Below are 17318 nucleotides of genomic sequence, written 5' to 3'. Positions count from 1 at the left end.
CTCCTCATCTCCCTCTTATTCAGAGGGATGAAAATACATATTCCCCCATCGCATGCAGACACGAGTTTGTCACTCCCCACACGTCTGGAGGAGAAATGAAAATCATCAAAATGAAATACACAAAAAGAAAGACAATCAAACCAAATAGGGGGAAAAGTGCACCTGGAATTTTGTCATGGCCGACGTGCTATGTTTCCTTGCCAGATTAAGGGCAAGGACAGTTAATTGGAGAAGATCCATTGCCATTAAACGTTAAAGGGGAGGTATGGCAAACTCCATGAATAAATCAGCAGCGGTTATTACAGGAACAGGAGACCATAGTATAATTAGAGCAGCTAAAACTATGCTCCCCAGCCATTATTCACCACAGGCCCTTGCATGTAAAGATCTGTGTACAGACAGGGGCTCCATTACACATAATTTATTCAGAGAGCCAGGGCTTTAAGCAGGGCGGTAAAAGGGTAATTATGTTAAAAATAGCCTCCAAGGTGGCCGGGGGAAGGCCGTGTCCAGGTATCCCAGTGAATGTGAGGCGTCCCTGGGTCGGCCGGGCTTCTATGTCTCTGCCAGTTGTGGATCATTAGCCCAACAGAGGACGTCCTCTGTACGCTGTGTCACAAAGGAATCATCATTACGCCGACCGGTTAATATCTCAATCAGGGATGCTGGATGCTGTCCTGTAACTGTGTGGTTTTATTAACCCAATAAAAAATAGATTTTTAATGCTGTTCATCTCTCTCCAAGTCAGCCTACTCACTCAGCCAGATAAACTATTAATATGCAGAGGCTGGCAACTTCCACGCCGAGGCTGGCAACTTCCACGCCAAGCCTGGCAACCAACTGGGTCAGCAACCGATTGGCTGGATGATGGTAAAGTAGATGGGTCTAATATTTACTATCACTGGCCTACCAGAGACTAGGCTCCATTATTACGGTGAGTGAAGTTGTCCTTTGACCTTTTGAATATACATTGTTATTACTTCGTTTTATCCTAGACATTTGTGCGAATTTTTTTAATGATTACCACATCAATTCTTGATTTATGGCCCAAAATGTGTTTTGTGACCTCGACAACCAAGATCTATTCACTTCTTCATTAAGTCCAAGTAGGTTTGTGCCAAATATGAAGAAATTTCCTCCAAGCGTTTCTGAAATATCGCGTTTACAAGAGCTGGACACACGCCACCACATAGTAACCTTGATCTTTTTTTGTCTGATCACCAAGTCTGATGGGTTCATTGTCGAGTCCAAGTAAACATTTGTGCCAAATTCAAAGATATTAACTTCAGGCCTTTCTGAAGTATCACATTCACAAGAGTGACCACACTAACCTTGACCTTTTTTTCTGACCACCTATAATCGGTTAATTTTTGTTTTCGACCAATTTAACAGAATTTTCTTAAGGTGTTCCAGAGATGTCGCCTTCAGGAGAATGGGATGGACTGAAGGATTGACAACCTGAAAACATAATGCCTCTGGCCATGGCTGTCACTGGCATGGTGGAAAAATAATAAAAAATCAAATGTAATTATATATCTGCATAGATATGACATCACATACCTGATAAAGTACGGTATGCTATTCCATAAATGACTTTCTTTTATTTCATATATCCCTGCATACAGCAGGCAAAAAGGCATGATAGTTTCCAATCAGTGCTCACAGAAATCACTCAAAAAATATCCCCTCGTGACTCAGTCATCAGCTCATTCTGTGTTAATTTCATAGCATGAACGCACTCTAACATGCTCCAACCAGAGCTCGACACAGCCTGACTATGATGGATCAATTGCAGCGAGCTGAAGAGGCCAACTGGCAATGAATGTCTCGCTATTGCAAATGCCACTCCATCGCCTGGCTCCCTCCAGCCCTACACAACTCCTGGAGTAATGAGTGTTTTCTTCAATCATTTGCACTGCGGAACGAGCACAATGGCACAGGTTCCCACATAAGTTGCCAAGTCTCTATTCAACGCCATGCAACTCACTCAGCAATATGAAAAAACCTCTTTTGATCATGCTGCAATTACCTCAAACAACTCTCTCCTCCGTATGCATCTAAAGGTGCCAAGATCACACAGCCAATAATGGTTTGGTTATGAGCTGGTTATGGAGAAAGTGTGGGGCTGCTTTTTCGATCTCTATTATTGACCCACGGAGCCAGCTGAACAATCATGGTGGTCCACTGTAATAATGGTGACAGTATTGAGCTGGTCCAGGCATAGTTGCTTACCTCCATTGGTTCTTGTGCTGCAGTTAATCTCATCTGCTACTGTTAAAGAGCATAAACAAGCATGAGTGGTTAGTGGCTTCTGTACCATGTTATTGAGGACATGCAAAGCAGAAAGAGACAGAATCAGAAGGTAAAGGACAGATGTTAAATAGTTTGAGAATAGTGATCTAAGTAGAACTGATATTAACATCCATGCAAGGGCCTGTCAATCATGAGGCTTACAAGGCAAAGTGGCTAGAATGTGCTAATGTATTACTGCCAACCGTGGCACCACACGTCTCTTTCTTTCCTTTTCTTCCCTCACTCAATCTTGTTCCCCATCTAAATGGGATTGAACTGCAGGGTGTCTGACCAGTTTAGCCTATTCCAACAATGATGGGCTTCAAAGTCATGAAATCCATCTGCTGATTTGATTTGCGGGCACCTGGAACATGATTAAAAGGAGCAACAAAAATACCTAGTGACAGAATAAAATGAGGGTGTCTGTGGGGGATAGCATTGTTGAGTGTGTTAACCGTTTAGTCAGGGTAGCTTTGAAAACGCAGAGGAGCTTTATTAAAGTGTTAATGAAAATTAGACAGGCATGCTTCTACCTGCTACTTCACCTAACTTCTGAAGGCAAACTTCAGTGTCCAACAGTGTGCCAGTGAAAAGGCTGAAGGATAAATGCTGGCACCATGTTCTGTGGCTCATTTCATTTTCAACTCTATAACAAATTACCCGTTGGCTGTTTCTCATTGTTTGGCTTTGATGTAATAATTTCATTAAAATAATCAACATACTGTAGCAGCGTGCGCCTTTGAGATTAATGGAATTTATGTGACATCAGACACCAAATCACAATATGTAGCTTTCATTTTGAACACAGACTCCAGAGCTCGCGTTCCATGTATCGACTGAAACACTTCTCCTCCGGGAACTCTTGTCAGTTACTAGAGTTATTATGTGAGGGGAACAAGTTAGTTATTTCCCTGCACCATCTGAACGCTGTGATATTCTCACTGATGGATTATGATTTTATATCAGTGAGGATTTCTGTCAGCAGGATATTTCACAAACGCAATTGGGCCCTGCGAGTAGAGGAAGGGAATGTGGTTTTGAATTATATCTAAGATCGTACACACTTGAGAACTAAGACATAATAGAGCAATAACAGAGATTTGTAAAACGTCAATAACACGCGTTATCCTGAGAGTGAGGCACCGTCTTAAGAGCAGATGGACGGGTCTCTTCTGTAAATAACAAACTGCTGTTTTCTAGAACTAATCAAATTCACAAAATAAATCTGATGCCACTTTAGAACAATTAAGAAGCTTTTTTGATTGAACTCATTGATAAAATGTGCATTTGGGATGATGAGAACACCATCATGGAGCCATCTCAGCATCCCGTCCATTTTACTCACTTCCTGTGCTCAGTTATCGGCAATTATATTTTTATTTGACACTAAGAACATAATGGAAAAGATGTTTGTGCTAATTGCTCAGTGAAACCTATCCAATGGCAAATTATTATTGTTCTCCTGAGCAGCAATTTCCACTAAAAGTTTGTGTTGTCTGAGTTGACTTTGTGGAAAAGTTTTGAGGGTGGACAAAGAGCTAATACAGGGAAGGTGGACCCCACAGAGCTGAGTGCAGTGGCCCGAACGTGTACAAGTCTGTGGGAGAGTCAAAGATTTCTACAGGTCTCTGGGCTCCGTGTGGAATAGAGTTGGCTGTTATCTGTTATGATTAGCCAGTGATCCGAGAGAAGGCAGCGTCTGCCTCAGCCTCAGTGGGAGAGGCTCTGAACTCACACCGTCCTCTTCCTCAGATACACTCTGTGTGTTTGAGGTTGTGCATGTGCATGTGTGTGTGTGTGTGTGTGTGTGTGTACGCGCAAGCATGCATGCATCTCACCGGCCTTCCCATCATTAGACAGCCACTAAAGAGGCCATTGTGCTCTTCCTTCTTGTGTTTTGCCCATGCTTCACTGGACACAGGGCCATGGGAGATGGAGGCCAGAAGAGGAGAGGTGGTGACTGGACAGGACTGAAAGGACTGTGTGTGTATGTGTGTGTGTGTGTGTGTGTGTGTGTGTCTTTTTAAAAATGTCTCCATTCCCCCACTATTGTGCCTTTACTGAGACAACCGGAAAAGCTGAGAAAAGCTGAGTGCTTGAGGAGTCACAGGTGACAGTGAGGTCTCAGCCCAGTCACCAGAATATACAGTGAGTTGGCTTTGTATGTTTCTGCAAACCACAGATATATAACATCAGTATGGTATTGTGTAGCAGATATGTTGAAACGTTACATATGTTGTTGTTTTACGTGGTTGATGTGTGGTTATGTTAATGCAAGGCTAGAAATTCTGCTGATGTCTCACTAAATAAACAACTGGCTTTGTTGTTTGTAGTTTCAAAACGTGGTCTGCTGCTTTACACTGCTGGAGATCAAGTCACCATTACTTTTGGGGTGTTAAACAGGGAATTTTCAAATATTCATACTAGTTTTAAACAATCCCACATTTTAGTCAGATACACTTGAAGGCCAAAATTGTGACCCCTCTTGTAAACATTTCTCACAGGTCAACTTTCTGGCTTTGACCTGGTGTACTTGCCAAACTATTATTGATTATTCTGGTAGGTCAGGGACATTCACTTTTAGTTTTCCCTGTAAATAAAGCAGTTTATATAATCTGACTTATCGGTTTAGTTTACAAGCAGCGTGGTTGTTTTACAGCTTATGTTGCCTTGTCTAACTGTTGCAATGTCATCATGTTCCCAGCAATTACTTTTTTAAATACAAAGAGATTGTAATCAATGCTACTACTACTATTATTTCTCTTATTACTGCTACTACTACTAATAATAATGATAACAATTATAATAATAATCAATAATAACAAAAAAATTATGAACATATTACATGTAAATAAAATGGAATTGAGTTTTTAAGGAAATTAATTTGGTAAATTCACTTATTTACTAACCTACAGACAGTCAGATGGGAAAACTCACCATGAAGACTAGAAACAGCAGAACAGGTAGCCTGGTTCTGTCCAAATGAAAGAAAATCTGCCCAGATGTGCATCTAGAGGTCATGAATCAGTTTGTTGTATTTCTGAGTTTGTACCTTTTTTTAGGGTGTAATGTTCCAAACTATTTACGGGTCAAACTTCTTGCTTTGAATCACACAATTGATTCCATGCATGTGTCATATGTGCATGTGTAAATCATGGCATCTACCTAGATCCATGCTCTTGGACTTGCGTGTCTTGACAATCTCCAGCTCAGCAGCGTTTTCATATTGTTTGGTGCGTTTTTCTGACATACTCTGGCGGCCGAAGCCCTCCCTCTGGAACGAGCCGTCTGGATCTGCGTCTGGACTCAGCGAGCTGCAGGTCATGAGGAAGAAAGGAATTATTACTATGTTGCCATGAGATATGGATGTGCAGGGTCATTGCAAAAAGCATATCCTTTAATCTGAAGATTATCCAATTAAAGATTTATTTTCTAATCATCAACATCAAGTTGCTGTTATATTGCTAGGGGGCATCTTCATAATATGACTGGGAAATTAAACCTATTAATATTCATACATCCCTAAACCTCAGCGAAAACACTCTATCACCATCAGATAATGACCAATGACATTCAATACACACATGCACACACAGTCAGTTTCAATCCTTCATTTCAATGACTATTCTAATCAAGGACACCTCCACCTCTGCTGGGTGGGATCAGGGTGTGCTACGATTGGGTAGAAGAGAGGCCTGGCTAAGATGTGTGATAGCCCAGAGAGGTGAGGGTACTTCGGGGTCATGGCCACTCAATAACCCCCACCCCCTCCTATATGTCTGGAGCAGAGGCAGAAGCTGGCCCACCATAGTGCGCTCCCTTTGAGATCCTCTATCTCTGTCTGGATCTTAATTGAAAATCGGAGGGGAGTGTGGAAAAGGAGGTTGGGAGAGGGGGACACTGGTATTTGCATGCAGAAGAGTGCATTTACAATTAAGGTGAGAACATCTTGCCATTTGACGGGATACAGAGGGGAGGAGATGCGGCGATGCAGTCTAATAAAAATTATATGCATGAGAGGACACAGTTTCCTTTGTTCTATTGATGATCAAACATTATAACCATTAAAGCGTGTTTGTATTTTCACCTCTAGAGATCCTTTAGAAGGCTCAAACTTCTGCATTTTACATTAGACATTTCATCAAATGATCTGATCTCTCCTGTGATTGAGATCGGAAAGCTTTTGTCCTTAGCTGAAAGTTATAAAGTGAAGTCCCAGGGAGGAATATATTGTTTTGACAATGTTTCCTCTTGGAGCAGATGCTCCTTCAACAATCCTTCAATATTCGGAATAGCACTTAACAGCAACTGCAGACCTGCTGGCACTGGTTTGCATGTAAACAACTCTTATTTGGGTTGTCAACCCCATTTAACAAAAGAGCTGCTTCATGTGTCACCGAGGGGCCGGCGTCAACGTGTCACTTTGCTGTCGACCATACCTGACAATCCCAACTAAGATCAGACCGCCTCGCAGGACCGACTCCATCTGACACAGGAAGAGAGGGAGGTGGAGCAGGAAGAGAGGAATGACAGCACAGATGTATTATTCATTTATTCATCATCCCTCGCTATTCTCCTCTCATCATTCCAAGCTCACAAAAAAAAAAAAACAGCCTACCCTCTCTTTTCCTGTCTCCGCAAATGTCATCTGTCGGAGCGTGACTGAGACGGTGCAGGAGAGAAAGGACGTATTTTCAGCCTGAATTTAGATTTCATTCACTCTTGCCGGTGTCGTGTTTTTGGGGGCCAATTGAACACCCATAGACAAAGTGAGAGGCCAGCAGGTGCGATCATGCGCAGCCATGTCACACAGGTACAGAGACTTGGCGAGTGTGTGACCATTTGTCAAAGCAGTTGCGGACACTAGAATCAGAAACCGGCTTGTCTGAGCAGAAAAAAAGAAAAAAAAAGTAGTGAGAAATCTGCGGGTGGTCAGAGTGAAGTTCAGACTGACAGCCCAACGGTGGTGTAAATTCACTCAGCAGGACTTCAGATCTGTTTGTTTAAGCTGCTGCCCATTTTAACACTACCTCTGCTTTACTTTGTTTCACACAGAGCAGCGACTAAATGTCTGGGCTGGAGATCCAGGGCAACATCAAGAGAAGCAGCCAATTGTGTTGCTTTTAGCAACAATTTCTTCACGCCGGTGGTACCTGCTGTCTGAACTTGCACCTCAGGTCTCTGCGGCAGGAACTATTTGGAGGTGGCAGCAGCAGCAGCACCCTTTTTAACCTGAGGTCAGTTATAGCTCAGCAACTCCTACCTGCATAATGTTGTCACAGGTTACATATGTCTTTGACTTAAATTAGATCTCATGTAGATGACGTAGGCACGGACGCTTCCAGCTGCCTCATAGGAAGCATTTGTGCCCTGCTAAATTTGTACTAAATTTGTGCTAAATTTAGGCTCTTACATCTACTTTGCAAGTCTTGGTGGTGCTTTTTGTGGTTTGCTTTAGACGGTGATGGCGTTGTTTTTCTGCAAATCATTCATCAGGGTGTGGAAATCAACTAACCAGACTATAAACTTTCCTTCAGCCAACTTCTCACTAGCCAGCTGCTAACTACACAGGTCAAGGTTTTCAAAAGTGAAAATCAAATAAAAGATGGAGAAGAATGGACATCAGCAGCACTAGCATCCTCCAGGATATTCTACCAGAATTGAGGAAAAAAAACTGGATGACTTCAGTGCCGCATCACTTTGCAACAGGATAACAGGAACTCTAATGTCACTTTACCAAAACTTGGCTGAATCCTGAACAGCACCTTTTTTTCAACCAGGAGGCTCTTTTTCTGTTTGCTGATCTGACAGAGCAGAGGACTCTGATCAGAAAAGGAAAGGTAATATGTGCTTTATGGTGAATAAGGACTGGTGTGTCTGTGGGAATGTGAGGTGCTGTCCTGGTCCTGCGCTGCAGTTCAAGTTCAAGTTGTGTGGACAGTTAAATAATTTCACAACCAGGAACCATGGTTTTTCAGAACCATCCATCAACATGGACAGTTTTAAAGCAGCAGCCAACAATGTAAGTAGATGCAAAAATGACTAAATTAAAGTGAAAGGAGCTGATGGGATCATATTTTACTGGAGTTGTACATTGAGGAAAAATAAGACAAACAAATGATTGATTGATAATGCTGTTCAGTTTTGTAAAAATTCAAAAGAAGCACATTACAAGCCAGGAAATAAATGTGCTACTTAATGTACTAAAGGCTTGGCAAAGCTAGTTTTGATCTTCTGGTCTACTTAAAGCCAGCACATAAAGATTCACAGCTTCTACAGTCCATTAATAGAAATACAGCACTCAATTACAGATCTCGTATTCACTCTCTATTGGTTATTAATTTTCCCATAGGAATGCTGGTTGTAATGAGATACTGCTTTGACAGTCTCTTTCCTCTGATCCAGATTCTTCTTAAGCTCAAGCACAGTCTACTGGTGGAGAGAAAAGCCCACTTAAAAAAGAACCTTAAGTGGTTGAGTCTATGAAGGTGAGACCCATACTGGACTCGGATGACCGCTGAAATGCTCACTTTGGTCACATGCTCAAAGAAAATGGTATTGCATAGATGGAAATAAGAAATAGCTTGACCATGTGATCGCCTCCCAGGCAAGTTAAATAATCTTCAGAGTGGCACAATTTCCTCCTCAGACCATCCGTCCCATCCACGCCTCCGGTCTATCTTTAATAGTGGGCCCAATCCATTTGGATAATACATTCCCTCATCTCTTCTTTAAGCAGTGTTTAAAAGCAATTTCCACTATTCCGAGCAGATGCTTTCCACCCCGTTCAAAGTCCTCCCATCATCTAAAATTAACTAGCGCTGAGGATTGCTCACAGGCAAATCCGCAGCTTTAACTTGCATTTCACATCAGCTTGTTCCTGTCTCCGTCTTTCTCGCAGGAAGTTAAATGTGTCAAACTGCACATCGGCCGTGTTGCTAAGTGGTGTGTGCTAAAAGCCGTCTGCGCTCACAATTTACCCAGGTCTTTTTCTTTTTTTTCCCTTCTTTTCACAGCTCTCAACACTTCTTATCATCATTTATAAAACAACCCAAAAGAGGTAAGCTGCCAAGCGTCCTACTTCTTTGAAAAGTGCACCTTGGTTTGATCGACTTGCAGGGGGTTATGTGCCTCGAAGGGGGGGGGGGGGGGGAAGAGTTGGAGAGCCATGCCCGGTAAGGTGCTTCTGAAATGGTCCTTCTGAGGTTTGGAGGAGGCCGATTCAGCTGACCGCACGGATGCATAGCTGGCCCAGGGAGCTTGGAGCTGCCTTCAATCATTGCATACAGCCCTGCATGAGAACTCAGTGCAGACATCCGTCCTGCTGGCACCAGCAGACACAAGATAGTCGCAAAGATTTATTAAGGTTGAACAGTGAGGTCTTCTCTTGAATCTTTCTAATGGTTTTCAGAAAAATGAAAAACTATTTCTCACATTCTCACTTTTATTTCACATAATTGCACCTATAAAACCTTGGACTTAAACCTGGGCATCAAAACTGTAAAATAAAATGGTTCCATCATTGCCACATGGAGGAGCAGCTGCACCTTTGATTTGCTGCAATCTCCTTTTAATTGTGATGAAGTTGCTGCGAGAGACAGAGAGAGAGCGAACAAGATCAATTAAGACCTCTTTGTCCGTCGGCTGACTCCCGCGCAGACCTCCTCATTCATTCCCTGCCCGCCGTACGGATGCTTTAATTGAGTTTTGCTGCGCTGACCTCTCCAGTCTGCTGAAAGCGACTGACAAGGACCGCGCAAAGAACATAGTTTGGTGTGCGTGCAAAGTTACTTTGGCACACACTCATGCTGAGACTCACCAACACCCCTGTCACAATGAGGTAGTGTAGGGCACACACACACATAGTACACAACACAGGAAGCTGTGGATAAACATACCCAAGGTGAGCAGAGAACTGAAAGCATGTATGACACGCTTGTAGCAATGGTGCACCACTGAGACGTGGTAAATATTCATAAAGCCAGGGGAGACCATTAGCATTTAAGGAAAAACAATGCCTGCAATTTATGTCTGTGTGTGTGTGTGTTACCTGGTGTTGAAGTCAACCTAAATGGACATGTGAGATGAGTCAAATAGTGTGTGTGTGAATGCAATAGTGGGCTGTTTGCCTTTATATGTAGTTATGCTAATCACTTGATGGGAAAAACACGTGCTTAATAGAGCACTTGTGATTCTTAGTTACATTACTGATGATAGAGACTATTAGGGAGTCAACTGAAGTAGGCAGTCTGCCTGCAATGTTAGTTTGGAAGTTTGTTTGTTCGTGTCTGTGCGGACCTTTTCCACTTTATATGTTAATTTGTGAAATTGTTTACCAGCCAATGTGTATCTAAACACTCGTGAGACTGAGGGCGTCTGTGCTGCAGTGTGTGTGCGCGCGTGGATGAGTGTCTATGTTTGTCTGGAGTCCTTTTCCATCTCTGCTGGTTGACAGACTGTGTCAGAGCTGCCTGGGAAATGATGTTTCCACCTGTGACACAGTCGACTTCTCTCTCTTTCTTTCTCTCTGTTGCTCACGCTGTGCATTTCTCTTCCCTCTCACCTTAATGAGAATTGACACCTATCCCCCACTCTGTCAGCTACAGTACATCCAGATTGAGGTCCAAGCCATGGGGACGGTACTAGTAGTATATATATCAAGGTTGTGACAGTGCCCCTAGTGGTCCAAGTGGGGGAGTGAGTTTTCTTTTTCAAGGAAGTTACCTTCCTTCTACCAGCTCAGCTGTTGTTCTGTGTGAGCTGAGCTTTCCAGAAGCCAGAAAGGGATCCTGACTTCAAGAGGAGATCCTATTCAAGTAGAAGAACAATTGCTCCCTGACAATTTCCATTTAACATGATGACTGCAAACTTCTTTTTCTTTTTTTTTTCATTAAAATGTGTGTGTTTCACTTTATATCATTTTGTATCCTCTCTCTGAGTTTGGAGATTTTGTAAGAAAAACCTGGGAAATCCTGGAGTTATTCAGGAGGCGCAGCAAGCACTTCATCACGTATGTTGTCTTTTTTTCGATTTTTTAGAGCAGACTAGCTGTAAGAATGGTAAAATTACAAATGAAGTAGTTAAGTAAAAAGTAGATTACAGAATCAAAGATATACTGTAGTACACTATAGTAAAGAGTTAAAGTAGTTTAAAAAATGAACAGGAAAATTACTCAATCCTTAAAATACTATATATTTTTTTATCATATCCATTACTTGTAACGCATTACTACCCACTCCTATGAATGGGTTGTAAAGCATGAGACTATGAAAGCATTTTCTATGAAACCAACCATTTTTCTTACATTTTAATTATTATTATTACTAATTATTTTTATTAGGGGACAATTTTGTAAAGAAAAAGTTTCAATAATTGTGGCTAAGGATGAGATTGAGGAATGAGTGCCAGAGGACTTGACTTCTTAAATGATTTCTTTTGACCTTTTATTGACAAACATTTAAAAATGATGAGTATTCAGAGTGGATTCTGTTATTTAATCATTGGTGAACTTAAAACCTACCTAATGAAACCCAAGGGCTTCCGATAAATAACCATTATACAATCAAATCAATCATACAAACAAAATTTAATTGAGGAAATGGCAGCCTTTTACTAATATCACAAGTTGGCCACTATTTGATGTTAACTGCACATGCATCCTTTCCTCCTGCAGGTGGTAAAACTTAATTCAGGTGGTAAGCAGGGCAGCTCTGATAACAGTGGTTGGTATGGTAATAGCAGCCTGTGCGCCACAGGCTAGCTGCTAGTAGTTAGTTCCTGGCTCATGGTGATGTTGCATAACGCTTCCTAAACTTCAGAGGGATAAGCCTGCTGTGGACACCCCCGGCTTTTTAATGCACTGCAGTGCCAACTCAGAGTACTCTGCTCTCTCACCTCCTCCCCTCGCATTAGTAAGAGAGTGGAAATTTTTACCTTTCTTAATAATTAAAAAAAAGTAGTTTAACAGAACCCTCTGAAGTGTTTGTGTATGCATTTTTTTGCAGTGGTTCAAGTAGGAAAAATATGTAAAAGTGCAGGATAAATCTATTTATGGTTTTCTTCCTATCCTGACTTGACTGCTCGCCTTCACCTTTAGCGTCTGTTTAAAAATAACAGGCAAATGAGTCTTGCCGAAAATAACATGAACAACCTTTTGCCATAAATGCACTGTTTTCTCATTTTGTTGAAATGAAGTGTCTGTGCAGAGAAAGTACTGACAGGTGCTGATGAGGTCAGACAGATGAGACAAACAAGACGGACAAACAATGAGACAAACGCGACACGTTATTCATAACATGTTGAGCAAATACTTACATAAGTTTGTTTGTAAAGTTGTGTGTTTGCTATATTTTTTTCGTCCTCTTAGTTTTGTAGTCTGACCGAGTCAACAGCAGCTGAGCTTGAGGTTTCAAAATCCTCCATTATATGAATACAGTTAATCCTGCTGTTAATAATAATAATAATTTCCATTCAAGTTACTAGCCTACATTTGTAAGTTGTTCTAAACATTAACAAGCATGTGCATGTAACCAGGGCAGCCCCCCTACTGAAAATATCTTCCCGCATGCATGCCTCTCACATTTTCAGAACAATGGAGCTCTCAAATTATTTTAATTCTCACTAATCACACTACAACAATTCTTATAAAACCCCAACTGAAACCCCCTGCACTGTATGGTTATTATGTAGGAAAACTACAAATTTCTGTTCACACAGTGCTGTGTAATTACATGAGCTTAGTGCCTTTGTGTTAAGCGATAGTAAGTTGTAATTACAGCAAACAGGTTTAATAAAATGCCATCATGAGGTATCAATGTGGCCTATGGTTGCATTTTAATAGACAAAGTAGTGGATTTTTTATCACAAAGGACACAAAAGTGGTCATTTTATTATACTTTTCTTCACTTGTGTAGTTGGACGTATTGTGTATCTACCAGCCACTAAATGAACAGAAAAACAACACTGTGACTTCACAGAAAAAAAAGCATGTGGAAGCAGGTTCTGTTGTCGGGAGGAGACATATTCTCAGTCTCTCAAAGAGCCTCCTCTTCAAAGTCAAGTTGTTTTGCTTCAGTGCTCTGTAGGTGCGGGGTTTACGCTCCTTGTGGTGCTTTCGCAAACTTCTCCTGAGAAGGGACTTTGTGTTTTGTTTTGTTTAGGTGTTACATTGCAAGGAAACCTTGCAAATACTTTTTAAAAGCCTCTTTTGCTTCTGAAGGACAAAGTTGATGGCACCTTGGTACGGATTAGATGCACTACCAAAGGGGGCGTTGTAATGAATATCCATCTAGGCGTGGGTGATGGTGCACTAAAGTTAAAGAGTCTCTTGGTGCTTGAAAATGTAGCTTAATGCAGCTTGAAGAAAAGCTGATTTGAGTTACTTGTCACTGATTATATTCATATTTAGAATGTGTAAGATTAGACGATGAGTGCATGGTGCAAATTGTCACACATTTACCACTGGCAATTAAAAAATGCCATTAACAATTTTAAATGGCTTTTTTAATACACGCAATATTTTTTTGGACAGTGTTTATCTTACATATTAAATTCTGCTGACTATTTTTGGAGTATTGCCTTACTTTTAGACCAGTCAACTAGTCTAAGTTTTAACTTCTGTTTAAATGTCAAGGACATTTCCTGCTAGAATTATCCCCACTGCAAATGGCATGATCTCTGTTTTTTTTTAAATTGTATTTTTAAATTATAATTTCTGATCTACAATTTATTTTAAACTGATTGCAAAGGACAAGAATTTTATTTTTTGCACACAATCCATGCAAAAAGGAAAAGACATTGCCTGGGCCCCCAGTTAAAAAGGAAAAGACACACCCAACAACTGGCCTTTATCAACGTCTGAGATGACAACCAGGTGGAAACATGAAACACTCCTCCTGCATCTCCTCTCGTATCTGCTCGTATTAGCAGTTGCCATGATTACACAATAAATTGTGTTTCTGACACTGTACCAGATTGCACTCCTGAGAGAAAAACTTTTTTTTCCTTATTTATACAGATTATTCCACTCGTATCTGTTTTACTGTAAATCATTTGGACTTGGTTCTTCCTGTTTGGCTTTGGATTCAGACTAATGAAGGAGGAGGCAGACACCGCAAAGGTAATTAATGTGACGGGTCAGGACCTGGTGCTCAAATGAACTTAGTGCAGATATGCAAAGTAATAACTTACAATCTTTATTTATCCAGTGAAACCTGACAGAAGACACATGCTGCTTTCCATCACCTTCCTGAATCAGACTCGCACACCCATTAACCCTTCACATATTCTCGACTTAACCACCTCAACCTCAGTATGCTACATCTGGCTATAAAGTGGCCACATCAATGCAATAAATTTACATATTTTACTGCACCACCTGGTCTGTTTGAACAAGCAGTCAACTTCTATTCACAAGCTCCATACCACTACCACCTACCTGATAAAAAGAAGGAGAATATTAATAGTAATACTAATAAAACAGTCTATAATGCAGCAGCAACAAATAAAAGCTGGGATATTTGTGCATTATCATTTTAACAGAGATCTAAAAGCACAGGCTGTAATATTTATAGCCTGTTTTATGATTATTTGAGGCCTGTAAAGCTGATGTAGTACAACAACGCTTCATAACAACAGTACCTGCAAGAGGACGCAAAACATGTCTCCACACAGTAAAACGTGAACTAACGAGAGCCATGTATGCGCACATACACAGAACACACACCACTTAGATATTGGCTAGGGATGTCAGGGAAAAAAAAGTAGGTCAATTTATGTGTCTTGTGTGAGATGGGATTTCTACCTCCAAAACAACCATTTATCTTGGGGGCCTGCACATTAACACACTAACATGTGGGCTATCATTCACAGGCAACCTGCAGAGGAGAGGACTGAAACAGAGGGAGAATATCACAGAGGGAGAGACAAGAATGTATATTAACAAAATACTATAAGAGAGAGGTAATTAGATTATACAAGAAAAAGGGTCTTTAATCGATTTTTGTATACATTAGTTGTTATTTACCTTATAATAGCCACTGCCAGATGCTAAAATTACCTTCTGATTACCCCTACATTAACAGAGTAAAGTAATAAATTAATTTTACAAGCCAACTGGCTTGCTATTCTAAGTGTGAACAAAGTCACATACAGCGCCGCTACTGAAGAAAAGAAATAGATTAATAAAAGGGAAATAAAAGGGTAGAGAGAGAGGGAGTCTGAGTTTGTTCAATTCCACTGGGTGAAAAAAGGACAAGAAGAGAAAGAGCCTGAATTACAATGATTTTACAAGCCAACCAGCTACTTTTGTGCTTTGTGTATGCACTGTAGGTGTATAGCTGTGGCCTTGGCAAGGCACCTCCCATGAGGAAGGAAGGCTGCATAATACTGGAGGCCAGAGGTGAGACTTTCACGGCTCTGCACAATACATATTCAATACGTACCAGGCCCTGACTGCACTGTTGCAAGAGCTTAATTAAAAAGTAACAGTTCCAATACATTGGAGCCTGGCTGACCCACATCCCCTGCTGGCTCAGTATGCCTGTTCACACTGTGTGTGTGTGTGTGTGTGTGTGTGTGTGTGTGTGTGTGTGTGTGTGTGTGTGTGTGTGTGTGTGTGTGTTTAGCTGGATGTTTGAGGCACTTGAAAAGGAAAATGAGAAACGGTAAGTCAGTCAGAGAGAGGATACACCCTTGGTGCGTTTAAGCAGCTGTTAGCATTTGAGTGAAATAGAATGTGTGTGTGTGCATGCGTGCGTGCATGAGTGTGCATGTATTTCTTTGACAACATGAATTATTCACTATAACCCAAGGCAGTAGTATATAGCACACTCCTGCCTTGTGTGCACGCATCATGCACGTGTATGCATGTGAGTCAGTCATGTGAGTGCCGCGTGTGTACGTGCGCGCATAAATGGTGTGTGAGGAAGTCTGAGTACAGTTCCAGCCATATGCTGTGGACCTAATCCACTATGACAAACCTCTGACATCACATGAACAACAGGCATGCTGAGCAAATCTACTCATTCATAATAAATGAGAGAGAGAGAGAGGGAAAGAGAGAGTCACCAGGGAATAAGAAATAAAAAATACAAAATAAATAAATAAATAAAACAAGCATCTCTATTCGTGGCAAACAGCATTTCACCTTGAAAGGAAGACAAAAAATCAAGTATGTGGTTATGTTGCAGCAAACTACAACCAGCCAATCACAAGACAGAATCACTATCCGTATGAAATAAAATAAAAATGACTCACTATAAATAGCAAAAAAAGCAAGAGTTAATAACAACCTACGTTTGGAGAAAAAGCAGTTCCTGGCTTTATCATTCAGAAGAGAATGAGGACATGATTGGATGTCTTGTTTTTACAATTTCCTGTACCTGTACTCTGCAACCATACAGGAATCAGTAATTGTAGAGTGAGTGATTATACCTTTAGGGATGAACAGCTCTAACTTCCTGTGCTAAAAGGCTGCCATTAAGTGACAACAATAAAAAAGAAAGACAAGCACAGAACATAGCTGCAGTGCTGAAATCTCTCTTTGTAAAAGTTCCTCTGCTTCACCACTTGTATCCCGAAAGAGACATAGTTCTATGAAAGGGCAATGAGCCCTGATGAGTTTCATATTTTATTATGAGGGTGCTGCACTCTGCGGACTGAGTGGGGCACTGAAATCCCACTGGGGGATAGGGTTGGAAAGGTGGAGGTACAGTCTGACTACTGCTGGGTCATCCATTATTTAACACACAAACAGAGCCACACGTGTGCTTTGCCAGTGGTGCACATACATTCACACCTTACACAAGTACATATTTCCCAAAAAGTTACAAATATCTTGGGATTCTGAATGTAGCCCTGATGCAAAATTCCATCATTTCCCCATAACAAACTTAGGGTATGATATGAAAATGTCATTTCCTGGTTCATTAAGGCAGATAGTCTGGTTTGCACTGCTAAGGAAAGTCATCACACTATGTAACGAGAAAAGTTCACTCAGTGGAGTGCATATCTCCAACAGGTGTGTC

General features: G+C 41.1%; 1 protein-coding gene across 4 annotated transcripts in view; it reads right to left on the bottom strand.

Annotated features, from left to right (window-relative positions):
• LOC121960465 (partitioning defective 3 homolog) overlaps window positions 1–17318 on the bottom strand; it is a 382155-nt gene that overhangs the window by 135154 nt on the left and 229683 nt on the right. For all 4 annotated transcript variants that reach the window (XM_042510168.1, XM_042510170.1, XM_042510169.1 and 1 more), the window contains one exon: window positions 5458–5606. In XM_042510168.1, coding sequence (XP_042366102.1) covers window positions 5458–5606 — 149 coding nt within the window. The remainder of the gene's footprint in view (window positions 1–5457; window positions 5607–17318) is intronic.

The sequence above is a fragment of the Plectropomus leopardus genome, chromosome 21, assembly GCF_008729295.1.
Source record: "Plectropomus leopardus isolate mb chromosome 21, YSFRI_Pleo_2.0, whole genome shotgun sequence".
Classification (NCBI taxonomy): domain Eukaryota; kingdom Metazoa; phylum Chordata; class Actinopteri; order Perciformes; family Serranidae; genus Plectropomus; species Plectropomus leopardus.
This window is presented reverse-complemented; position numbering and strand designations above follow the sequence as displayed.